Source organism: Thermobia domestica, chromosome 6 (assembly GCF_964235325.1).
Source record: "Thermobia domestica chromosome 6, izTheDome1.hap1.1, whole genome shotgun sequence".
Classification (NCBI taxonomy): Eukaryota; Metazoa; Arthropoda; class Insecta; order Zygentoma; family Lepismatidae; genus Thermobia; species Thermobia domestica.
This window is the reverse complement of record NC_137459.1, coordinates 219,750,651-219,778,595: the sequence shown is the minus strand read 5'-3', so window position 1 is coordinate 219,778,595 and position 27,945 is coordinate 219,750,651. Positions and strand designations below refer to the sequence as shown.

At 34.9% G+C, this 27,945-nt stretch overlaps 1 protein-coding gene across 1 annotated transcript in view; it reads right to left on the bottom strand.

Annotated features, from left to right (window-relative positions):
• LOC145688420 (uncharacterized) overlaps positions 1-27,945 on the bottom strand; it is a 363,535-nt gene that overhangs the window by 17,169 nt on the left and 318,421 nt on the right. Inside the window, exon 2 of the mRNA XM_081762634.1 lies at positions 25,300-25,432. Coding sequence (XP_081618760.1) covers positions 25,300-25,326 — 27 coding nt within the window. The 5' untranslated portion in view covers positions 25,327-25,432. The remainder of the gene's footprint in view (positions 1-25,299; positions 25,433-27,945) is intronic.

The following is a 27,945-nucleotide window of genomic DNA, read 5'->3' as shown; positions in this document are numbered from 1 at the left end:
CATCCAAGTAGAAACCTGTGCTGGTGCGATTCTATTATAAATATTATAACACAATCTCTTGTAAGTTGCGTCTGTCAAGCGGGTTAAGTTCTGCTACTGACATTTCTCAAACGAAGGGCGACGGTGCGGAAAGTTAAAATTTTTCTAAGTTTTTTTTAAATATATGAGAACTTTTTATAAATAAAAAATTCTACTGTGAAGTGATTGGAAACACATTATCCGACAAACTGTCACTTTTAAAATCCCTGTCGCATTTACTAGCCTCCCATATTCATACTTCATATACGAAAACGCTGAAAATGAGAAATGTGAACACAGTTGAATACCTAAAATCACACGTCCAAAATGAAAATTATTCATATTTCGGGGGCTTTGCTAACTTCATTCTTGGAAATGTGAACATTCTACAAGATATTTCATTCACTTTACAATATCTTATTTGAATAAACATAAAATTTCGGTGGGGGGATCAAGCCCGGAAGTCCCCTAAAATACACCTATATATATATATATATGCTTGTATTTCTTTTGCATTACAAAAAATTTGTGCATTAGAGTACCTCATAATCTGGATTCTTATAAAGCGATTTGAAAAATTATTTAAAAAATATTTACTGCTTAAAATCGGATTAAATCGCAATGCCAGTAATCTGTAATATCTTACATTTTTATTTATTTACATTGAGTGTGTACTTGTTTTATACTGTATAGCATGAATATTAGCTGCTACATAAGAAACAATTATCTATAATTGAATTTAAGTAGGAAATCGATATAGTTATTATAAGAGGAAGCTTCTGAAAATGAAGTGTATAATAATGGTTGTATCTGAAACAGATGTTGCGTAATGGTGTAGTTGGTTACCCCTCCAGCTTTGGAATACTGGGCTCATCAAACTGTTCTTCCTTAGGGATGCGCAGATTCAAGTCGAGACAGAATTTTCCTGACAAAATCCGAGTCGAGACAAAGCTCTTCCAATAGAAAAATATACATTTTTCGAGTCGAGACATCACTTTTACAGCATATTGTTGAGACGAGACGGCCTCAAGTCTTGTGTCGTGATCATGCCTATCCATCCTACCCAGATAAAATCAATTGTGGATACGAATATTCAATTTCTTTTAACGATAATTCTAATCTACGATACAGATTGAAGTAAGATATTGGTTCGAACTGCTTTATTACCCACTTAACCTTCGCATACTGCAACTATATGTAAGTTTGGCGTAAATATTTATTATTATTATAAAGTAGACGCTGAAGAATATTTATTAACACCCAATAAGGAAGAACTCAATGCTCGTAATAATTAACAAATTGGTTGCGTGTTTATTTAAAATAACTCTCTTGAAATCTAAATAATCATTATTAAAAAAAAGCAAGAGAACCGTTTTGTTAATTTGGACATATTACAAGAGATTGAGGAATGTGTATGTAATCGAACAGAATATATGAAACTAAATGGAATGGCACGTGGAACTGAACTTGAAAGAGAATAGGATGTGTAAATGAAAAGTTAAAGAAAACAATGGTTAACAGCTGTAGTCACTACATACAGCAGATGAGTGAAATCTACCCCCCCCCAAAAAAAATGTTAACAAATTCTGAAATATAAGGGCTTCACATTTTATTCGTTTCCTGACAAAATTGAAAAATGGATTTCGCATATTTTTCGTCTATACTCCTTCAATATTGTTAGCTAACAAACCAAGTACGATCGACTGACTAGACGTCACGTGAGTGAAATTTATATAGGAAGCTTCGATACAGCGTTCACCGAAGTGACGCAGACGTGGTGTTGAAGATTCTGGTAGGTCCTACCAAGTGAACTTTGTGGTGGACAAACACCGTGTGCGTGGGTTTTCTCGGGGCTCTCCCGTTTCCTCCCACTTTCTTCATCCCACCATTTCATTCATTTCTCATCTTCACCGTCTCCTTTAGCCTAACCGGCATAACCGTGGGACGTAAAACTCAAAGATTTCATTTTTCTGGTAGGTCCTATTTCATAATGGATTTTGGGTCAGTGAGATTTCTTTATACATATCAGAAACCTCTTTAACGCCATACTAAAGGCGTATCGTATGATCTATTCAAATCGTCAAGTATTCGGACAACTATGATCCGAATTCGTTTTGCTTCACTGCTCACAAGTTTAACTTGAAATAAATTCTTACTTTTCAACGGAAACAAAAACTGCTTGAATGCTCATTTTATTATAGGTGAAATGTATAATTCTGCAAGTAATAAAAATTTTCATGTCCTTCTCCGAGATTCGATCCCTCGTCATTTGGCTCAGCAGTTCGACACGTAGACAACTAGACTAATTGTCGTTTTTAACAGCTTGGAGGAAAATCCGTTTCAATTGCACGAAGGAAATTGAGGGCATTGGTTATAGCTGGATGGAGGCAAATACCATGTGCTCCCAAGTTCGTAGTGCCACTTGCTGTTTTTGGAAGATGAGGCCAGCCTTAGGGAAATCACGTGTACTGATTGCAAACATCTGGAAGATTTTCTCGTAGATTTTCACAGGTCCAAATCAATACATTCAATGAGTGAACTAGGAGTGCAATGATACCGGTAGTCTATTTTACTTTGATTGGTGTTGTTTTTATAAAGATGGAGAACGAAAATATTTTACCGTTCGAATACTTTTTTCTTAAGGGCTGAGGATGATGGTGGACAGAGTTTAAAAGTAAAGTGTCTGAACTTCCCCGGCGGAAAATATTTATCAACAACTAGGGTGCCATAATTAACGATATACGTATAGTAAGGGGTTAATATGAATAAACTTTGTCCTGATAAGCAGGCCTACTTTATTACTAGAAAATAGTTTGCTGATGTTATGTAATATTGGAGTTCTTTTAGATCAGTTCGCTTATAGCTTTAAAAAGCATGTATCGATTTTAGAGTCACTGGCAAGTTTTGGTTCACTCCTAGTTCATGTGTTCTCATTTTATTAGTTGTAGTCTAATGTTTCTCTATATTCTGTATTTTTAATTTTACATAACAACATTCTAATTATTATATAATTAGTTTAGCAAAATAATAACAAGCAACCACTTTTTCTAACGCATAGGGATGATCACGAGTCAAGTTAAACTCTACTCGACTCGAATTCAAATTAAGTTTCGAGTCAAGTAAAAGGTAATAACCTCGATTCGAGTTCCGGGCAGATTCAGTTTTTCGTGTTGAGTTTCGAATGGTTCGTTCGTTTTAACTCGTCTTGAAATCATGGCCTTATTACAGTGGAAAACGAAAGCCATGAGAAATGTAAGCTAAACAGTAATTTTCAATACTTTTAGTGTTGCTCACGAGAGGGGACACTGCTCGCATCTCGTCTATCTTGATAGCGAAACCACAACAGACTTTTCATAATAAACTCAGCTCGGCTCGGCTCAACTGAGAAGATGGTTCTAGCCGGCTCACTTGGGGTGAACCATCTGCTCGAGCTGGCTTGGTAGGGATGAGCGATCTGCTCGGTTCGGTTCAACTGAGCCGAGGGCTCTAGCCGAGTCATTGGGTGAGCAGTTGGCTCTTCTCACTTCTCGCTTCGGGTCGATAGTGAATGAGCTGTGAGCCGAGCTGTTCGAGTCGTTGACAATTCTAAACCCGGACCGAGCAGTTTTGAAGATATTTGGCCAGTACCCTATAACTTTTAACATTGTTTGGCTCGAGCCCTAATACTCAACCTATGCCCTCAACCCAAATTCAGAAACTATTGAACAATGTCCTTGACTCCTAGACCTCACGACTACCGAGGTTCTCATTCAACTAGTTTTTTAATATTCAAATACAAACCGCCTTTCATGTTTATATATAGAGTTGTTATAATTTATAATTATTATTATTATTATTATTATTATTAATAATAATAATAATAATAATAATAATAATAATAATAATAATAATAATAATAATAATAATAATAAGAGTTGCTGTAGTAGTAGTGTCAGTGATAATAATTATACTGTCTATGCAATATACTTGAAGAATGTACTCGAAACTACAGACCGGATTTGGCTCGACTCGACTCGAACTCGACCTCAATTCAAGTCAAATTGGAGGAAACTTTTGAGCGTAGTTCTCGGTTCGAGCTCAAAGATGTCTGTTTCTAGTCGAATCGAGTTTCAAAGAAAACCGGCTCGAACTAACTTGTGTACATCCCTACGAGGAACAACACAGTATGGCATTTTATCAATGTTACATTATATGAAAATGTTCATATATAAAGTAAAAAAGGGTCTTTGTACTTACATAAAGCGATTCAAGACGGATAATAATAATAATAATAATAATAATAATAATAATAATAATAATAATAATAATAATAATAATAATAATAATAATATAATAGCGGTATTAATAGTAGTACGGAAAATTGAACTCATAATTCTTTTCACATTTTTAAAGTTCCGGACGCGTTACTTTCGAAGTAACAGTTACTGTTTGTTGCAAGTAACGCGTTACTGACGCGTTACATTTTAAGAGAAAGTAAAGTAACCTTTAACGCGTTACATTTTTACAAGTAACTTACCCAACACTGCTTGAGACTGACAACATGGTGTTCATGGGTTTTCTCGGGACACTCCCACTTTCTCATTCCGCCAACTCGTCCATTATAATTCACTTGTTTCTATCATAGTCTTCATCAACCAAACAGGCATTATCGTTGGACATTAAACACAAAGATTTCTTTTTCAAGCTGTTAACCCTAAATATACGAATCGAAAAACTATTGTATTTTCTATTGCTCTTCAACGTGTTTTCACAGAAAAATATATAGAGAAAAAAACATGGGGAAACATGATGCCATTCAAAAGTGAAACAACAGACTCAGAATTTCTTAACCTAAAACGAAATCATCATATATCGTTAATTAATATGTCGTTAATTATATTAATGTTTTACGAGATAATAATAATTATTATTACTATTATTATTCCTGAATATTTGATTGTTCAAATATTGAAACATACGAGTATTCAAATATCTGAATAACATAAAACGTGTCTCATTGCTAATCAATCACCATCAAAATTCCTTAAGTAAATAAAAAAATTGCCCGACGTGGATTCGATGCAAGGACCTCCAGATTACTCCAAGCGCCTTGATCACTGAATCACGATCATTACAGTGTAAAGGATTTGTCGTTAGTATGGTTACGTTAGGTTTCTTTGCCTCCGCTTGTAAATTTTGTATGTTATTTTTCTTCGTTTCAAAAATATCTCGTATTTCTTTTATGATGATATAAATTAATAATCCTCGGCAAAGTTTATATTAATAACATTAGTTGTTCTTCAACCTTAGCTTCACGGGTTTGTTTCTTCTCCATACGAAACTACAGATATAACAGATTTAATTATCATACTCTGCATTTGTTTGAAAGCAGTCGCCATTACTTGGTCAAAGACTTATGTCCGCAAAGCATACACTTGCCTTTTTTCACTATGAGGTACACCTGCAAACAAAATGAAAACAATATATGTTGTGAGGTACCCTCTCAAGAAAAAACTGGAAAAAAAATTGTGGGTGTCCCAATTAGTCTTCAACTAAATTTTGAAAATTAAAAAAAAATCAATTTTCAACCCCAAAAAATTTCAAAAAAATATTTTCCGACTTTTCTCTTGTTGAGTACACCGAACATATTTGTTCATGAAAATCGGTTGAGCCGTTCAGGAGAAAAAATAATTTGAATTTTCCTTCCCCCCTCCAAAAGCTCTGGGGGGGGCTGAAAATTTTAGAAACTGAGTTTTGGGGGCAGTTTTCAGATGCTTATTCCGCTAGGCTATTTACTATAATGACGGACTGATCAAATTATTTGAAACTATGTGGGTAATATTACAACCAACTGCGCAACAACTTTTCTACAAAGAAAACATGGACAAATAAATGACGTGAAAGTATTGTTTGCTTCTGCTCATTTTATGTCATTTTCACTATTGTTGTTAAATAGAACAATTCTGAATCCTACATTGTAATTTTTCTACATGGAACTCACGGATTTCTACATTACGTTGCGTTGCAGCTATTTTCAAGAATGATGTCTTTTTGTTGATGAAAAAATTAAAGCTACACTACTGTGGATTCTAAGCCGAGTGCGCCGAAGAGGAGTCACGTGGTTTAACCACTATACTACATACATGTTGTGGTATGTTGCGAGAATCTTCGTTGCTATATTGTGAACTTACGAAGCTGCTTCTTCGTGATTTGTATATTGTGATTAATGATAATTCTGTTTCTTTACTACTGTTTCGTATTTTTCTCTCGCAGCAGAATTAAGAGTATTCTAACAGAACGCGTGTATAGTATGATGAAATAGCTAACAAGGTGATTGTAAAATGTTCCCTCGCTGTTTGTTAAGTGTAATAGATAATTTTGTGGTTGGAAATAATTGAATAAGGCCGGTATGAAGTAGTTGTTTCGTAGTCGCGTGGTTAGAGTAGCTGTCTTAATGTGCGAAGGTACTAGGTTCGATTCTGGATGTGGACCTTTCTTTTCTTCTTATCATTTCTGACATTGTTCATGTTCGTGAGAAAGAAATATTATCCCTTTCCGGTACCCGGCTTTTTGGGCTATTTTTTAGACTTTCAGTCAAGCAGCTGCTGCATCGTCACTATTTATCCTTGGATCATGGTTCATACCTCATTCTCTTCAAAATGGAGCTGGCTTTAAAATGGTATCACTTGCGTGCTCATACCATATACCAGGAGGGGGAAAAGTGATGTCAAAGGGAAAATATCGGAGGGATTTTTTTCTTGCACTTTGGGCCCCTCTGGAGCGGCCCTGTGTGAACGTAGCCATCTAAAATATCTGATAAATAGTACTTGGTATACTGAATGTGTGTGACAAGTTTCAAGTTTCTAACTTGAATACTAAGGTCGGGAGAAATTTTATCAGGAATTCCCACCATGCCCCAAATTACCGTAAAACACCATGATCTCAGGAAAAAAATTTCCTGAGACATCCCTAATTATCCTAGGGTCATGTTTTGCGCATCATTCTTTTCAGCTTAAAACTAACTTTCAGCCGGTATGACTCACGTGTCCCCATCATGTATCTAAGGCGGAAAAATCCCGAAAAAATTGATTTTCTGGGTCATAATATAGTTTTTTTCAAATTTTAGCCCCTCTGGATCCCCCTGTTTTAACGCAGAGGTCTGAAAAGATCTGGTAAATACTACTAGGTGAGCTGAATATTTATGCACAATTCCAATTTTCCAGATGCAAAAGTAAGCCCGCCAAAAAATATATACCGACAATGTCCCATATTCCCGTATACAGAGGGAAATTTTACACCTTCCCTGAGACATAACTAATTACCCTAGGATCATGATTTGCACATCATTCTCTTCAGAATAGAACTGCCTTTCACGCGGTACCCTTCTCTTGTCTCCATCATGTATCTAAGGCGGGAAAATCGCGAAGAAAGGGATTTTTTGGTAAAATATCCCTTTTTCAACTTTTTGCCCCTCTGGATCCCCCCTGTTTTAAATCAGAAATCTGAAAAAAAATCTGGTAAATACTATTCGGTGGACTGAATGTTTGGGCAAAATTTCAATCTTCTACGTGCAAAAATAAGCCCGCCAAAAAATAATGAACATAGACCGGCCCCGCAATATTAAAAGAAAATATATATTTTAGAATTATGACGTCATCACCTTCTATGTCTCGACGCAGGAAGGTCTGGAACCATACGTAAGGTCTTTTACTGTGCCTCTGGACTTGAAAAAAAAAACCGGACGAAAAAGCTCAAATAGGAGAGTTATAACGCAATGTACCATGAAACAACCCGTGTGGTACAGATTGTACCATGGGATCCCCAAAGGGTTATACGTTTCCACGTGAATTTCAATTTGGAGGCAACAACTCATATGATTATGTTTGTGGAAAAGTAGTATGATATTTTTAACAAATTATAACGGTTATAAATTAAATGTATCGCGGAGTGTCGTAATGGCGTATTGGAAAACTCCTTGCTTTCCACGCAGCAGTCTCACGTTCGAGCTTTTATCATTTTATCCTTTTTGGAACTGAATGGTGGTATTTCACTTGGTTTTACTGTGATGCACATTTCTCTCTCATGAAATTCAATGGAGACATGAATTAGGAAGCACGGTCACTGAAAGTGTTTTTCTGAGAAACGTGACGTAACACAAGTTGCGAGTACACAGACCTTGAATCACATAATACTTAATGTAAAATGAAATCTTGCAGGTTCACGTTCCACGAATATGCCGAGTAGACTAAGGGAGACAGTGACGACGAAAATAATGAAATGATGGAATCAAAGGGGTGAGAGGAAACGGAAGAACTCTAAGAAAACCCACCACTCCCTGTTTGTCTACTACAGAGATGTTTACTTGGCGCGAGATAGGATCGAACTAAAAAACCCACTTACAAGAGTTGATTGTTCTATCATTGTGCCATACTTAATGTAAAACAGCTATTATTTAAGCACATTGCTTAAGTACAGTGAATAGTTCATTACTATAGTATGTAAGTAAATCTAATATGTTTTGACACGTATCTAGAAAGAACCGAAATTGTTTTGCAAATCCAGAGTGGGGGCAATTTCCACCCCCGCAGTGCGGACCCATGGTCGCACTTTTTCCCCTTTATTTATGCCTGCTAATTCCGTAAGCAGGCCTAAACTATTCAAGTGTTGTTGTTTCACGGATTCTTATTTTTGATTATCATATTAACTCAACACCAAATTGGGACACTTTGTGGTATTTGTTATAAACGTGGCCCCTCGGAACTTTCTCAAGACAGAAAGTGCAACAAAACTTTACCTCAATTCTTATAAATATTTTGACAAAGTTTGAGGTCCACACACACCGAACCCTTCCCCAGGTTATCCCCTGCTCCCAAAGATTCTTTTAGTGTCTTACCACTTCAGTAAATTTCTCCTTGGTAATATATGCGTATGAAATTCATCCAGGGATCTGTGGTGTATCGTACGAGCTAACAAACTTGTTTTTCTTAGTTACATTTCCGCAATATATTTAAACGTATAACAGTAAGAATCAAATATTATACGCGTAGTACCACCCGCCTGCCGTCGCTCTGCAAAATTTCATCATAATCTGACGTAGGACAATGAGTGGAATTAACGTTGTAATATTTGAAATCAAATTTACAATATTGCAAGTAAAAGAAAAACGTATAATAAGAAGTCTCATATTTGAAAATAAATTCTGCTCAAACTGCCTGAGATTACATATAAGTCTTAACAGAACTTTTGGAATGATCAGAATAAATGTTGCCAAAAAACAATGCTCTTTGCCTGGACCCGAACCCGTGACCCTCTATGTAGTAGTCCAGTACGCTAACCGCTCATCTAAGAAACCTAACGGAAAGTTATTCTTTGTTTCAAATTACAACCGAAGAGCACTATTATGTGCAGGACTAATTCTCTCGTATGTTTCACAAATATTAAATGTTTGAACATTTTTCAATATTAGCTCTCCTTTATGTCTGATTATTTGGTAGCAGTTTTTAGGAGACGGTTTTTACAAATAAATCTTAACTAACACAGTAGTAACCAATGTTTTGTTTACTGATTTTCTGGAGGGGAAAGAACTTAGACTCTTGGCTAGCTCTTGGCAACTTAAAAATAGCGGCTCCCCTCCTGGGCCAGGGTTGGCCATTCCTCCAGGTGCTTGAGAAAAACAGGTATGTCTTAAGGTTTCGGTTTGGAGGCGGTATTAACTGTAGCAAATGAAGTTTCGTCACTGCAACTTCATTATACATTTTCTCCCTATGGATATGTGCCTGTCTTTACATGTATTTCTTTACTTTATATCAGTAACGAATTTACAAGAAACCCTTTTTTATTAATCTCGGAATTGGGGGAAAGGAGTGGAACTTTTAAGCATATATATAATTAACAGTAGCTTCTTTTTCTAAGAATCTCCAATATAATTCTAAAATAAATAAGAATAACTTACCCGACATTCACATTTCAGTTGCTATTTTCTTCCTTTCTCTATTTACGTTTTTGTGTTTCTTATCCCATATTGCTGGAACAATCTTCACTAGTTCTATTAATATGTCTTTTATAATCACATTTAATAGTGCAGCAAAATCTCTTGAGTATAGACATACAGAATCCTCTGCAGACGAAATTTTAAACTAATGAAGACTTTATTCCTTGCAGCGCTTCAAGGAGAACCAAAGAGAGCATGAGCCACAGCGATGCTTCCGCTGAACATCGATGTAAAAACCAACTAAGTTGTTTATCATTGCGACCACTGATTCACCCTCGCGGTCGACCTCTAGGTCGCAATGTAGCGTACATATTCCTCATGTGTATGTCCATTTGAATCCACGTTTTTGTGCCAGTATCAAGAGTGACGCCTCGACCTTGATCGCGAGGTCTCTTCGGTATGTTTCTAACCTTTGCGTCTTTCTTTAACAACTTGTGCAAATATCCGGTAGCTCCAGACCTCCTGGCTACGCCACTGCTTGGTAGCATGAATTCTTCCTAAACATCAACAGTCTCCGTTCACTTCTAACTTCAGTCAAAATTTTATTCTTTCAAGCCAAAGGGAATACATTCGTTCTGCTTCGCATTTGGCGTTCTTAAAAATAAAATTATGTTATAATTGAACGTGCGATTTTGCGATTTTCAATGTAAATTTCTGTCCCCTCTTCCGCAAAACAAATCTCATGGGCGCAACTTGCGTGTATGGTACCCTGTTTCAAATAGAAAAGTTGAATTTGGATTGCGGAGATATAGAATTTCATATCCGGTATTTCTGTTTACTTGGTACTGGAGTTAATAGAATTGGAAGTAAATGTTTTGTGTAAGTATAATTGTGCGTATGAAAAATGTTAGGAAAGTTTATGGTGGGGTGGAAAATATTCTTCCCAGGCTGGAACAACAGTAATTAAGTTAGTGCCAGGGACAGAAAATCTAGAGACGGGGAATTTTCTTAGCTTTTCCCCTTAGAAAAACGTTTTGTAAGTGAGAAAGGTTCTGTGTCTGACGTATGACTGCTTATCGTTCAGTGTGGCTCCGTGGATGAGTGAGTAATGTTGCATGGTAATCGTAAGGTAAGGTTCGAGTCCTGTTGAGGACACTACGATTTTTTCATTGTTTGTTTCATACATCTGAAGATGTTTCTCCCCCTCCGTAATGATCCGATGCTCACAAAGAAACAAAATAAACATCCAAGCACCCATATACGAAAGTCGCAAATCCAAATATACGTGTTTTCCACAAACTTTCGAATTTATATATTTTTCACAAATAAAAGGGTAAAATTAACGCTATCCATTTTTACGGTTTTTTTCTTTATTTCTTCAAATGTTTTAAAAGGGCACTGCCGCAACTACAAATCAATTAACCCCAATTGACAAAAGGTCTTCAAGCAATCTTTTTTCTAAAAGACAAAATTCTTTTAAAGTGTCCTCTCTACAAACCCATTCAGTACAATACAAAATTTACGCAACAAGATGTATCTAAAGAATAAATTCACACATAAGGAGTACTCTACCCGTTAAAATAAAAGTTGCACGGTCAACAGGTTTAACAATAACCGTAAACACAATAACTTTTTGTAGCCTCTGCAAAACGGAAAAAAGTTTGTCCTTTCCAGTAGATCAATGTTATTCATCCAATGTGGAAGGCTTTTTCAGCAGCTGAGTGAGTATTCCACCATACGTTGAGATTTTATTCTTCCATATTCTTCCTAACACTAACATAAAATATCATAGAAGATTTTTTCTAGTAAAAAATCCAGGTTCCATTCCCAATGCTATAATAATAATAACAAAGCGTTCATCTCTCCTGTTTCAGGCCCCGTATTCAATCCCAGCTATCGGCAAGTCATATTTCTAATCAGTTTCCTCAGCGCTCTCTCATTTCCTCTCCCTTTCTTTATTCCGACATTTCATTCATTTCTCATTACTCACAGCTAACAAGGTGAGTCAATAATATCACAATCACCTTCGGTACATCAGTAACCTCACTTCAATTCCACAGTTCGCGCGGTGTCCACTTTTTGTGCACAAACACCGTGTACGTAGGTTTCCTCGGTGTTATTTTTGTTTCATCACATATGCTTTTTCCATCATCATTCACTTACAGCATACTCCTTCAATGCTAAAGCGCTCACCTCCGGCATGTCGGGTCGCAGGTTCGATCTCGTATACATGTTCTATTACACAAACATCGTGTGCGTGCAGCTTTTCTCTGCATTATTTCGTTCCACATTTTATTCTATTATCTTTCATTTACGGCACACTGCCTCAGTGCTAAAGAGTGCACCTTTTGTGTGTTGGTCCTTAGTTCAATACTAAACGAATAACTTTATATTCAACAGACACTCTACTCTTATGTTTTCTCAACTTCGTGTTTTCAACTATAGGCCATAAAATTCAAAACAACATCACATCACCAACAATTACCTAACCCGCTAATGTCATCTATACTTTCGCTGCTAAAAATCATATCCCATCTCCATTAATCTTTTAAAACTTACTAATTATCATCAAATTATATTCTTATTTTCTCACTGTACAATTTATTTTTTCAATTTATATGTTATAAATTTCACACTATGCCCTCTCTACCTAAGTTTCTTTCCTCTTCTCAAACTACAAAATACATTCACGGTACTCCGCCTCCAACAACAACACGGTTTTTCTTTTCTTCTACTTTCAATACAGTGGGTCCACGTGCTTCAATGTAATAATCTAACCAAGCACATGTTACGTTGCCTATTGTACCCTTTTTAAAAAAGAAAAAAATTACAATACGTATTCTCTAACTTAACTTTCAAAAAAGACAAGTTAGCCCCTTACATATACACACACAAAGAAACTGGACAACACAAGTCATTATTTCTTTCTGCTAGCAAAAAGAAAAAAAAGAAACAGCAAAAAAAAAACAACAGAAAATAGGAAAGGGGTGTTAAATGCCACATTTATCTCTCTAACAGGTGAAAAATCTTTTCACATCTATTTCCAAAGTTCTTGAAGGGTAACAGCGTATCTTTTCATACTTTTGTTTCTAAAATATTCAGTAACTCAATGAGGGCGTGTTTTTAAACTAAAGCATCTTTCTTTCTGTTCATCTCTTCGGCCTTTTTACATTAAACACAACACATGGCGGGTCCAGTACCATACATTTACACAATCTCAAAAAAAAATTCGTAACACGCAGGTGTCCACAACAAAAACACTTTTCTTCCGGAAATACTATGTTCTCAAACTTAAACTATTCATGTGTAACACATAGGATGTTCCAACAGTATGGGCATTACATTCATTTCCTCTCAAATTCTGTCTGTAACAAAAGTAAATATCACATAACCTTCTCATCTTGTCATGTTCACCTGTGTCAGTTCCATATACAGTGCTGTACCAACACAATGGGTATTCTTAACAATTTCCTTCCAAGCGTTGTACAAAATCAAATTCAAAAACTAAATGTCGCAATAACTTTGTCAAACTGACATCTTACCCTCCCCCTCAGTTCCCTGTACCATTCTGTTCCATTTCCCCTCAAGTGTTATCCCAAAATTTCACTTCATGACATTAATGAGTAAAATTTATATCAAAATTTGCACTTTTCTTGTTTCCCTATGTATCACATACGCTGCTCTATTACAATAAACTACTATTTTACAAATCTTTCTTCTCTGCTTCCAAAATCTATACCATTCTCACCAAATCACATCTATCAATTCAAGAGTCCATAACTTCTATTCTTTTAATTGTACAAGTACCAAATTTACATGACAGATAAGTAATAATAAACTCTTCACATTTAGATATCTCCCAGATCTCTGCCCCCAAGGTGCTAGAAACAATAGTCGCAAGCTTTTGTTGACATATAGCCAAACAACTACTTACAGTCAATCGTCCTATGGTTTCGAAATTTGGGGGGCCGCGGTGGCTCAGTGGTAGAGCGTTCACCTCTGGTGCTTGGGGTCCCGGGTTCAATCCCAGCCTCCGCCAAGTGAACTTTGTGGTGGACAAACACCGTGTGCGTGGGTTTTCTCGGGGTTCTCCCGTTTCCTCCCACTTTCTTCATTCCACCATTTCATTCATTTCTCATAATCACCGTCTACTTTAGCCTAACCGGCATAACCGTGGGACGTAAAACTCAAAGTTTTTTTCGAAATTTGAATTCTATGTAAGAAAACAAATCGAATCTGTTCCATTGGATCCGCTGCACAGAAAGTTTTTCTTTTGCATAGCTGTATTACGTATACTATTCCCATCCAAAATCGCTTGTGCTTCGCTTATAAATAAAAAATAACACTGGCAAATCGTCCTAGGGTTTCATAATTTGGATTCTGTGTAACAAAGTACATCAAATCCACACTATAGGGCCCGATGCACGGAATTTTTTTTGCATAGCTCTATTACGTGTATCTCTCCTATCAAAAATCGCTTCTTAAGTATTTCGCCCATATCAAAAAATTGACACGGTCAATATTCCTGGGGTTTCGAAATTTGGATTTTGTGTAACAAACTACATTGAATCTATACCCTGGGGTGTGGTGCATAGAACTTTCATTTGTGTGTGACTGTGTGTGACTGTGTTATCATTACAAGTTCTTGTTTTTACAAGCAAACATTTTCCCTCAGACCAAGCCATACTATAAATGGAGACTTCAAATAACGACAGAATACTCCTTTTGTCACGAGATCAAGAGTTGTGACAAGATGGATTTATTCCAGTATGTATCCTGAGGGGCCCGAATGGGAGTTAAAATATTCTCTGTAAAAATAATTGAATATATCATGAATCTCTGAATTTAGGGAGCTGAAACTCGTCAAATAGACTCCTGATTAACAAACAAAACCAAGGGAAAGGAGTTTTCAACATTTTCGAAAATGCCGCATCCAAGGGAGAAAGAACCATCGTCTTTATATTATCTAGATTTGTCTTTCTTTTTCGTCAATTGCTCTTAAAGTAGAAGAAAGTGCTTCAATACCAGGAATCTAATTCGGTATGCTGACTCTCAGTTAAAAGTAATGACATATGTCTTCTCAAACAATTCTGCTTCTAAGCTGCAAATTTCTGTATTCATTCTTCCTTTTATTTTCTTTATTAAGAAGAGTCTGAACATAAGGATACGTTGAGATTTCATGTACAAACCTCAGTAAATAAATTCTTAATTAAATATAATAAAATAAATATTGATTTATTTTTTTTTTTTTTTACTTCGTAAAGGTGGAAAGGACATTATTTCTGTAATATCCAAATTGCACAATCACGATATTCTTTGGAAGTGTAAGTGTAAAAACTGGTGTATAAATTCTGAATTAGAATCGAGGGATTACATGTGTCAACGTTTCCGGGAACTTCGGCCCGTAAAATAAGAAAAGGGGGAAACTTCGAAATTATTCAAATTTCTCTTTATATAATTAGAAAGTACCCAATATGAAGATTTCTTTAAGATGGCGGTATGCTTTCCGGTACACAATATGCCCATTAATAATGCATAATTCTACTTTTTAGAATCTCTTGGGTGCTAAGTATATTTCATTTTTATTGGTTCTAGAGACACACTGTGGAAAATTCACACCAGCAGGGGCATCTAGTAGCATATATGAGAACCCGCTGTGACCACCTAAAGAGGTCAACTGTGTACCAACTTTCACATAAGTAAATCCCCACGTTAAGCGGGTTTACATATCCAGACTCCTAACTATGAAAACATTTAGGATCACTCCAACCCAATCACTTCGCAGATTTAACCTGTTGTATGTAAGTTATTAGAATGAAAAATCGAATGTAATTTATACGAAAAAGAATTTTATGCATTGCAAGACATGTAACGTCCAAATAATCACCACAAACTCACAGTCGTACCGACATAAACAAAAGCCATTGTGGAGCACAAAACCACTTCACAAAAAAGTCAAAAAAGGCACTGCGAAAGCGTACGACACAGTCGAGGGGTTTGTGTCAATATTCTATCAACCAGATGTTTATTGTTCAACGCGGAAGTCCGAGCAAGTTACAGCGAGCGTGGAAGTTGCTGTCGGAGTTGGATTGCGAGCTGGCGGATGGCTGTTGCATCTGGCCAGTGGACGAGAGTCTGATTCACGAGAGGGAACTTCGACAACGGTTCGAGACCAGCAGACGATTAGAGTCTTTGAGAGAGTAAGGAGCCAAGCCTTTGGACACCGGTCTTGATCATCGAGGAATGACAGCTTTACGCCCAGACGTCGTAAAGAAGATATTCCCATCACTCTCCTAATCTCCTTCCAAAACCCAGTCTCTCTTTTCTAAAAACCATCTTGCTAATTCCCTACTGGATAGCCATGCTTTTACTTCAGGGGACTGCCGTCCGATCCTAGTACCTCTCATCCAGAGCTCGATTCCCCACTTATTCCCTCTGACGGCTTCTGGCGTATGGGGAGTTTTTGCCGATTTTTCCTCGCTCTTCACTTGACAATTTTTAGTCACCATTTAAGAAATATTAATGCTCTAGGAGGACATGCAAAAGTCTTGCTGGAAATAAGTATAAATTCCTAAGGTTATAATAATAATAATAATAATAATAATAATAATAATAATAATAATAATAATAATAATAATAATAATAATAATAATAATAATAATAATAATAATAATAATTATTATTATTATTATTATTATTATTATTATTATTATTATTATTATTATTATTATTATTATTATTATTGGTTTCCTACTTCTTGACTGCGAACTGAAATATTCACCACCTTCTTCATGCCGCAATATCAACTTCTTCACTGTTTTCTCGTCAAAGCCCAGATCTATAGCGATCCGAATGACAGTTTATCCCATTGTTACTCGACCTATGATTTCCTCTCGCATAGATAGCTCTCTTCCTCTTTTAAAATGAGGCATTTTAACAGCGTGTAGGAATTTGTATTGTGATTCGTATTAGCAATGTCAGCAAAGTGGGTCTTCGTGTTTCTACTTTGTAGCATCATCATCATTATCATCAGAAGTATTCTGCCATTACCAGCGGGTCACTTGCCGAAGCTGAGAAGCTGCCATGCTCCACAATCTTCTGTTAAGCTCTTTATCTTCACATGCGATTTTTATGTTTTGATATCACCTTCTTCCTCTTCTTAATAATATTTTCTCGTATCATTTCTAACACCCTACCATTCGTTTTCCTCTCGACCCAGCTAATTATCTCCATTCTTCTCTATACCCATATTTCGATAGCCTTCAATTGTTTCTAAACATTTTTGCGTCTTTTCTTCAAATCTTCATTCAAGGTTCCACAAAATAGTATTTTCTTCATCCTAAAGACTGGTTTCGCCATTCCTATCCTTCCTTTTTTCACGTTCACACGTCATATCATCACTAATGATACTACTCAGATATCGAATACTAGGCACCTGTTGTATTTTCTCCGCTCCTACTTCTATATTTGACACCGATCGCTTCGTTCCGATCACCATAGAGTTTGTCTTTCTTACATTTATTTTCATCCCATATTCTTCGCAAGCCTTTCTCAAGTTATCTACATCTTATTGATTTTATTTTTCGATTCTGGAACAACAGCCATGTCATCACAAACCGTACACACGAATCATTCTATCTCCTACCAAAATTCCATCTTCATTATGTAGACTCTTTTTCGCTATCTCTTCTAGATAGATATTGCATACTGTCGGTTAAAGATATCATCTTTGTCGGACTCCCCTTTCAATTGCACTCTCTGTTTACTGTGCATGCTCCAATGAATTTCCACGCACGATCAAGAATAATTCTGATAATTTATATAATATTTTAGCACGAATATCAGTAACATACTAAAGGATACGCTAAACATAAAAATATCATTAGACATATTACATCAGGGTGAAATAAACTTCAACTTCAGATACTACAAAATACGTTTCACTTCTTCTCCCCTCTGGTCTAGTAGCTAGCATGTGTGTCTCTGACGTACTGGGTCCCGGATTCAATTCCCGGTAGGAGGAAGTTTGGAATTTTAACTGTCCTCGATGTTTTTATGTTCGAATGCCTGTCTTTCAAGGTTAATGGAAATGACTGTAAAACGTGTATAACCGAGTAGGAAATAGAGACATGTTACTGAGATACGTTCTTTGAATCACTTAGCTTAAAGAAAAGAAAAAGTGGTCTAAGGCGCTTGCCTCTAAATCGTAAAGAACTCTTAAAGGTTATTGCGATTCTCACTAAAGCAATATTTGTCTTTTAGCTATTCTAGAACTTCCTCTTTATGCTTCTATCGGATTAGATTAAATAGAACTTCCAATACAGACCACGTTCAATTCATTTATTGACTAAGCCAGAGATTCTGATAAAGATAAGACAATGATATTATTATTATTATTATTATTATTATTATTATTATTATTATTATTATTATTATTATTATTATTATTATTATTATTATTATTATTACTTAAAGTACGAAATTTAAAATGAGGCGGGCAGCATTTACGTAATATAAATGGTAATTTATTTGATAATATCCACTCTTCCATTATACATTGCGAGATTTTGCTTTGGAAAATGAAGTGTATAGAAAATTGAATAGTAAATATATTAGAATAAAAATATATTATTAGAAATATTGATTACGAATTGGAGTTAAGCATGCCTTTCCAGTAAGAATTGTAGATAGAGAGGATGTATTTTAAAGTGCGATCCGAGCGAATATTGGAGTTTTATTCCGAATAGAAATCGATAACTAACACAATAATATTTACTTCATTACTTCTATAATTCTTAATGCTTTAATGTATTATAATTATCTCTAAAGTTATGATTTTGCCATTTCAGAACGCAGAACGAGAAATAAATGTAATATTCTACTTGTTAAAAAAACCTTTCAAAAAGTGATGATTTCAGGAAGTGACCTGAATTAGAATTTGAGATCCTGTCGACTTAAGAAACTTCCGCCTGCGTGGCCATATCTTCGATCATGCTCAAAGTGGACTAACAGTCTTTCAACCGTTTCCCTCCTTTATATATTGACCATACCCCGAAGAGAATCATCTGAAGTCATCAATGATTATAATTAGTTTTTCATTACAAATCAAACGACAATAATGAAATATTGAATATACTTAATATTTTGTTTTCAGCTATACGTTTTAGATTATCAATTCACAGCATGTTCCGTTCTAATCGAATTTTAAAGGAAAGGTAGTTGCCAAAGATTTATTCAAAGCAATGTCCTCAGTACTCTGATGAAAATAGGACCATACTTTGTAGAAAAAAGCGAACACTTCTTACTAGGTTTGAACACATAAACTTCTGGTTGATAGACTATTGACCCGAACCGCTCGACCATTTCGTATGCTCTCACAGAGCTCCTTTTGACTTTTGTGTAAAGTTGTTTTCTGCTCCACTCTCGTTTTTGTTTGCCGATACGACTATAAGTTTATGGTACATATTTGGACGTTATAGGTCTTGCAATGTGTAAAATTCTTTTTCGTATAAAGCACATTCGATTTTACGTCCTAGTAACTTATATGCAACAGGTTAAATCTGTGAAGTGATTGGGGTTGGAGTGATCCTAAATGTTTTCATAGTTAGGAGTCTGTATATGCAAACTCGCATAACTTGGGGATTTACTTATGTGAAATTTGGTACACTCATGCCCAAAATTATTGACACATGCCTATAAATATGTTGTTGTAGGAATATAACTTTATAACTAATTCGCTCGATAGTTTTTATAATGTTAGTATGTGTATAATCGGCAAAGACATGAATGTGGCAAATTTCATGTCGATAGAGCAGTAACTTTCGCGTCCATTTAAGAACATTTTGTTTTCCTCACTCTAATTTTTGTATTTATAATACTTTTCTTATGAAATTTACCACAAATATGCATTTCCCAATTATGCACATAGTATCAATATTAAAAGTAACCAGCAAAATCATTATCAAATTATATTCTTACAAGAAGATAGTTATAGATATGCGACAATAATTTTCGACAGAAGTGCACATAGCAACTGCTACAAACAATTTTGAATAAAGAGAAATGTGTTTATAAATGATCGTAGCTGTGACCCATTAAAAGTAAATAAACAATGTATACTAAAATATAGAATCAATTGAAAACCGACATACGAATAACTATGTGATGGGAGTTTTAATAAGCGTATTTTCTTTTAAGAACATGAAAATAATAGTTTTATAATTGGAACATTACGCTTTAGCACATTGTGTGTTATGATTTGTCCAGAAATATTTAATGAACTTTATGGTATATGTAGGAAAATTCACAGTATTGAAACTAATTAACGAATACTTTCATAGGAACATTCAATGTACTTGAAAGAAAGAAAATATTGATATTACACAGTGTTATTATTAGAATATTTCTTATATAATATATAATGTTATAAAAGGTTCGTATTAATTTTCACAGATCGTTTTCATATTTTCCGTGGAAAGTAATTTTCAAGTAGGGGTGTCTATTAGTATATGTTATTACTTGTTGGAGATGACAAACTTTGTTTGCATGTAAGAAAATAATTGCTACATATATAAAAGGAAGTCCTCTGTGTGTATTGGATTCAAGTATCACATGAATTGAAAATGTAAAACATGTATTTAAATAATTTGATCTAATATCAGTATTATTAAATCGTATCGCAAACATTATAAAATAAAATATATCCTAAAAGTCTTGTCTATTTCTTTACTTATACACCTCTCTGAATATTTTTTTACTTTTAAGGTGAAAATTGAATTTTTATAGTTATGTTTTCCAATTACTTCAAAAATATCATACTATTGCTGATTTTGCTTTTCCTAACTTTGTTTCGTAATCACAAGTTCAATGCAATGTAGATTACAATATCGTAATACTATTTTAACAAATCGTTTCATATCTTTTCTACTCTCCTTTCCTATGCAAATTCGTTGTTAGGTAAGCCATTGATTGTAACAATTCATTGTATAATTGTTTCACGAAGGAAACTAGTTGATAAAATATTTTTAGTATTCGTTATATTCAGACATTTGTATTCTCATAATAATGTAACTCTTGAATATGCATTTGATTTCCTAACTCTTTTCGATTGAGCACGATATCATTTGAACAGCACTACATAGTTTCTGTTCAACATTAATAAAATTCATTGTTAAAATTATGAGAATGGGTAAAACATTGGAATGAATATGATGTTAACACAGTTTTAAGGAGTTATTATTAAGAACCATCTTTTATTCTCAAGTATTGCAACTTTCGTTTCTTGTGCGAAGTCATAAATGTGCAGTTAACCCCTATATGCATGACAAGGGTCTTTTGGACCCCAGTAACATTAAGTTTCTTTGTAGGTTTTATAGTATTTGGGTTTGAATGACAATATTCTATGGCATTTTTTAAAGTTGACTTTACAATGAAATTTGCCCTTTTTATTTTTCACTGCCTTATATTTCATAAGTAATCAATAATTTATCTTTGTTCCCCTTTAATGCATGACAGGGGTCCTAAGGACCCCAATCGCCCATCTAGTTTTATGTTACAATACCCCTGGATATAATCAATTAGTAATATACGCAATTTATGTTTTAATGTTTCACTGTAGTCAATACATGGCTCGGAAGTAGTGCTGAAATTGTAATTTCTGCCAGCAGCACAATATCACGTAGTTTTTGAATATTATCCTATGAAATTTCTATAATTTCCATTTCATCTACAAATAAATATTGTGAGCTTCTATTTTGACTTACCTACATGTTTATGTAGGTAAATGGTATAGTGGCTATTGTATACGACGTCTGTGTTCTACTGGATTGATCCTTGCTCAAGTTAGTGAAGTCTGTGGGATTCTGATGGCTTCTACGAACAGGAAAAGACCAAGAATTCTGTGAATTCTCTTGACGAAAATTTCAGAACAACGGTAAATGAATAGTTGGAAGAAGAGTATGAAGGTGTTCTGGACACCGATGATAGTTCTACTAATAGTGTGAATGAACATGATGACAGTATCTTTCAGACTCAAAGTGAAAACAGTGATTCTGAGCTATACTCTGACAGAGAATATGAATCAGATAATATAGGTGACTCAGATGATATTATATATCGGACGTAGATATTTCCACCAGAAGTAACACTAACGACACATTCATTAGCCGTGATATTTCTGTTTGGGGAAAACAAGCACCGACTCTTCGACAAACTAGTGCCCACAACATCGTCAGAAAACCTCCGTGTCCTATTCCTGGTACCAAGACCAATTCACCGAATGATTCTTGGAATTACTTCGTCACTTCCGAAATGATTGAGGAAATCGTTAGGTGCACTAACAAAGAAGGAAATAGAATAGCTGCCCTTCAAGAGAAGGTCTGGAAAGATGTTAGCGTGAACGAAATGGAAGCATTTCTTGGTGTACTCTTACTTGCCGGTTGTGGAAAGAATTGGGATCTATCAATACGAGATTTGTTTTTAGATAAAGTGTCAATCCCATGTTTCGGGCTGCTTTGTCTCTAAACAGATTCGAGGATATACGACCAGCCATTCATTTTGAAGACAAAAAACAGGAGCTATTCTTGAGAAAGACGACAATTTGGCGGTTTTCAGATACATTTGGGAATAGTTCATTCAGAATTGCCGGCGAAGATTTAATCCCAGTGAATCAACTACAATTGACGAACAGCTCTTGCTCTTTCGAGGACGTTGCAAGTTCATTCAATACAACCCGCGAAAGCCAGCGAAGTACGGCATTAAAATATTTTGGCTCTGTGGTTCATCGACATCTTATGCCATAGATGGAATGGTCTATTGTGGGAAACAGCCCGGCAAGCCTGTAGAGAAAAATCTCGCTGCTAATGTTGTTCTCGAGTTGTCAAGTCCTATTCGGGGTACTGGTGTTAACATTACAATAGGCAATTATTTTAGAAGTGTACCATTATTTGGAGAGGTGCTGAAAGAAAACCTTACTGCTGTCGGGACAATAAGACTCAACAAGAGAGACTACATGGCTTGTTGCCGGACAAAAGCAGAGAAGTCACCTCTACCATCTTTGCGTTCAGAAAGTACTTGACAATCGTAAGTTATGTTCCAAAGGAAAGGAAAGCTGCTATTTTACATAGTACTTTCCATTACAATAAGAATTTCGATGAAACTAGCAGTAAGAAGAATACAGAAATAGTTTTTTTTACAATAAAACTAAAGATTCTCTTGATCAGAAAGTGCGAAATTACTCTCGTAAGATACCATGTAGAAGATGGCCATTCGTTTTGTGGACAAACGTTGTGGACATTGCTGGACTCAATACATTTATTTTGTTTATGCAGCAACACTCGGACTATCAGAAGGGATCATCTAATAGAGAAAAGTTGTTTCTATAGGAGCTTTCAGAGCAGTTAATACTTCCACACTTGTAAGAAAGGAATATGAATCCTAAGCTGAAGGCAGCAACTTTGGACGCCATGAAGTACTGTGGAGTGAGAAGACCTGAAGAAGAGAAAAGCTATGAACCAAGGGCGAAGAAACGAAGGTGCTCAGGATGTCCTTGCAATCGTGACAGGAAAGTTTACCAAGTGTGTTACAAGTGCAACAGTAACATTTTCAAGGAGCACAGCATCGTTCAATGTAAAAACTGTGCTTCGTAGACGCACGTAGCAGATACATGCAAAGGCTTACTTCCAGTTCAAGTTGAGAAGTTAACAAAAATATCATTCAGGTACCATAATATATAATTATTATTGGAAACAGAGTGATTAAAGTTTAATTATATATATGAAAAATTTTGTTTTTATGTTCGCGTGTGTGAATGATAGACTGGAGTGAGAGAATGTGGTGTGTGTATACCTTGAAATTATTGAATTTCAGATTGGGATCTGAAGGACTTCTGTTATGCATTAGTGTAGGTTCTTTCTTTCATGCATCTAAGAGTGAAAAATGTAGCATATAATTATTAGCACACTCGTTTAGTTTCTTCAGTTTCGTAGTATTTCGTAGACCTTGAAAGTTCGTAAAACTCAATTTTCAAAATATTTCGAAACAATAAAACGGCCATATATTTTTAAAAATAATGTGTTTAAAATGAAAATGCGTCATTCAGACACTAACAGAATGATTTTCGCAAATATTTTAGATTTTCGTGATAACAAAATCCAATATTTAAGCATTAACCCCTACCACTACGACTTATTTTCTGAATTCTGATAACTGAAGTATAAGTTATAAAAGTGTATTATAGATGGTTTATCATTATATAACTTTCAAAACATGAATATAGTAACCCTACGTGATGCTACAATACTTCAAATTTTATGACGAGTGTAGCTCGTCATTGTGCGATTTGGCACTTGTGCGGGAGGCTATGACGAGCTAGACTCGTCATTTCAGTGCAAGGGGTAAACTACATCGTTTTCACTAAGTTGAAAGACTGTTAAAAGAGAAATACAACATGCAAAAACAAAATTAAGCAGAACTAAAAACATACAAAAATCTAATTACAACGTGCAAACATAAAATACTAAAATGTATAAAATTATGCGAAACTGAAATAACAACATGGAAAAACGAAACTACATCAGGAAAATAGAATTAGGGCACGCAAGCGGAAGTAATGTTCCTAAAAATAAAATTACATCGTGAGAAACATAAAATTAGATTATGCAAAACAAATTTATATTATGCAGAACTACAATTATAACATGCAACTATTCTGAAGTTACAGTACTATAAACATGTTAAAAGTCTTTCAAAATATGTGCAAAAATAATATTAGAAAATGTAAAACAAAATTACATTATGTAAAAATAAAACTACGTCGTGCTAAGATAAAGCTACACCATGTAAAAAACAAAATAACTACACGCAAGAATAGAATTGCATTATGCAAATGCAAATTTGCAGAGTGCAGAACTGAAATCGCCAAGTGCAGAAATAAAGATACATGGTTATCATCAAATTGTAAACTCTTTAAAAGAAAATGAGAACATACCGAAAGAAGATTACATCATACTATTGTTAAGTACGTAATTAAGAAAAAAATAGTTTCGTAGAAATGAAATTTATCAAAATTGCATACGTACATTATATGTTTCAAAATAAAGTTGAAATTTGTGTAATTATTTTGTGAGATTAAGAAATACAAAGATTAAAATGTTCATGTGTTAAAATAAGAACTTCTTCAATTGTGAATGTAGTGTGCGAGTGTTTAACGTTTACAAAAGTGTTCATTATGCATTAATAATTCCAAAGAATTTTTTAGAGCAACAACAAAATAAATGGGTTCAATATGTTTACCTTGGAAGTCGTAAAAGCTGTAGTTGCTGTTAAACTCACATGTGATCACGATCATGGTGCTTACGAGATATATAACTTACCTGAAAATGCTTAAGCACCAGCAGCATTCTTACTGAACTTGGATACTTCCGATTCAACAGGAACACATTGGGTATGTGATTATATAAATAAACCAGAATATAGATGTCTTCGACAGCATAGTAATTCCATTACCTAGAGAAATTAAAGACTTTCTTATTAAAAATACCAATATGTATAATTTTCAAAAACACAAGTTAACCATGATTAAGAAGCAACATTCTGTGGTGAATTTGTTTTATTTTTCTACATTATACCGTATGGAAATATTTTATCAAAATTTTCATATATATTCGATAAGAAGAATCTTTAACCCAACGTTAGGATTTCATAGAATCATGTAACTTTCCGGTGATGCTAGAAGCCACATACTTTTAATAATAAATTCTATTTACAAAATATACACATATTCTAGTTCTTTATTCCCAATATATGATAAAACTGTGTTAGATATAACAAAAGTTACGCATGCGTAATTGATATACGAATTTGTTGTATAACAAAATTAAAATGTATATTTGTAAGCAATTTTCTGCATCAATCATGTATACATAAAAATAAGTATAAAATTTAACTGTCAAATTTAACATTTTCTCTTGGATAAAAATGTTAAGCATAAACTTTGTTCACTATGCATTTTTGAAATCGCTCTAATGTTCATTGTAAATCATTTCATGTTATAAAATACTCATAATTCTCGTAAGCTCGAAAACAGTTTCCTTAAGAATATGAGTGCGTACTACGTATTAAATACTTATTTTTTCAACAAAAGATTCATTATATTGTATTTGTCGGTAGATGTAGTAATATGCAGCATATATGCAGTAGTAAATACATCACATTCAACATTCTAGCGTGTTTTTCAATAAATATTATAAACGTTTCTTCTAGACTGCGACATAACAATACAGGTTCGCAAAATATTACATTTTCGGAGATTTTTTATCACTTATGCGATATTTTATCAATTTGTCCTTTTTACTATAACATCCATGACAGCAATAATATTCGGGTTTCCATTTTTCAAATTATTCTTTTTTTTTACGAGAGCAAATTTAATCGATTTGTATGTACAAGTGCAGTATGGCCAAATTAATACTAAAGAGTTTTGTTTGCAGAAGCAAAGATTTTTCTTCTCCGGTAACAGCACTACTACGGCCTGATAATTCACCCAATGTTTTCAGTAACAATGTAGTTTTTACTATCTGCTGATAAGTGGAAATTTTTGTCCGGACGAATCTTCATCCAATCTATGGTTCGATGAGTCTGGGTAATCAAACAATATTATCTTTTTAGATGGATTTTCAACAACATAGGAACTGACGTGAGAATTCTTCATAATTAGTGTATACTGAGAAATTTAAAGATCTCGTATTTAAAAGCAATTAAGAAGTGATGCCCACATTAATATTCTTATCATGCCCTTACGTTCCCACATAAACATAATAATTAAATATTTAAACATAATATTTAAACATAATACAGATAATATTTAAATGTTCACTATTTTTATAGTTCCTTGATCATAAATATTATAATTAAGTTCATGTAAATATGTACAGCGGGGGACACTTCTGGATGGTACAGCCATATGGAGATTTACGTCTAAGGTACTCCAGCAACTGAGTCCGAAGCATTTGCTGGGGAGTATGCAAACAAATTAGCTGTTAAAGAAGGCGGGTGGCATAATCACCAGGGGCTGAAAATTCCCGTACGCTTGGGCCAAATTCCCACTACTGTCTACAGTATCATTTCTCCAAAATGAAATAAATCTTAGACGTGTAGTTCTTAAGGCAAAAATATTACTTGATATTTGTCCTATTTGAGACGACAAATTGAAACAAAAAGTGAAAGTCCAATCCTGTTGCTTCTGGAATGAACTCTCTTTAAGTCGTTTGATCTGAAATGACTTTGCAGAACCTGAATAAATAATCTGTCACTTCACGGGGGTGTAGGAAGAGCGAATGCTCTCCTACAGTATGATAACATATACTTTTAATCAAATGCTTAGCGAGAGCGGTATAGCGTTTTTATGATTTGAAATCTTGCTCCCAAGTCATCTCATATCATAATTGACAACATAGGAGAACGGTAGATGCAAATATGATGAAGGAGAAAAACACTCAGATGTGCAAATTCAGAATTGGAGACAAAATGATCGGATAGCATCCATATTTTGTCGAAAATTTTGATTTTGTAAGTAGACATGTAAAAGCTCACCCGAACCTGAGAGCATCCCATTATCAATTGTTGAATTCAAGTGGAGAACTCAGTTGAGAGCATCAGAAATGAAAATGAAATGAAATCTTTGAGTTTTACGTCCCACGGTTATGCCTGTTAGACTAAAGGAGACGGTGATGATGAGAGATGAGTGAAATGGTGGAATGAAGAAAGTGGGAGGAAACGGGAGAACCCCGAGAAAACCCACGAGCACGGTGTTTGTCCACCACATTGAGAGCATCAGATGATTAGGGAGGGAGAGAAACATCTTAAGATATGGGGAACGAACAATGGAAAAAATACCAACTTTCCCCGACCGGACTCGAACCCTCAACCCCATGACTATCAGCCCACGCCTTAGCTCAGTCATCCACGGAGACACACAGGATAACAGACAGTCATACGTCAGGAAAAAACGTACGTTACGA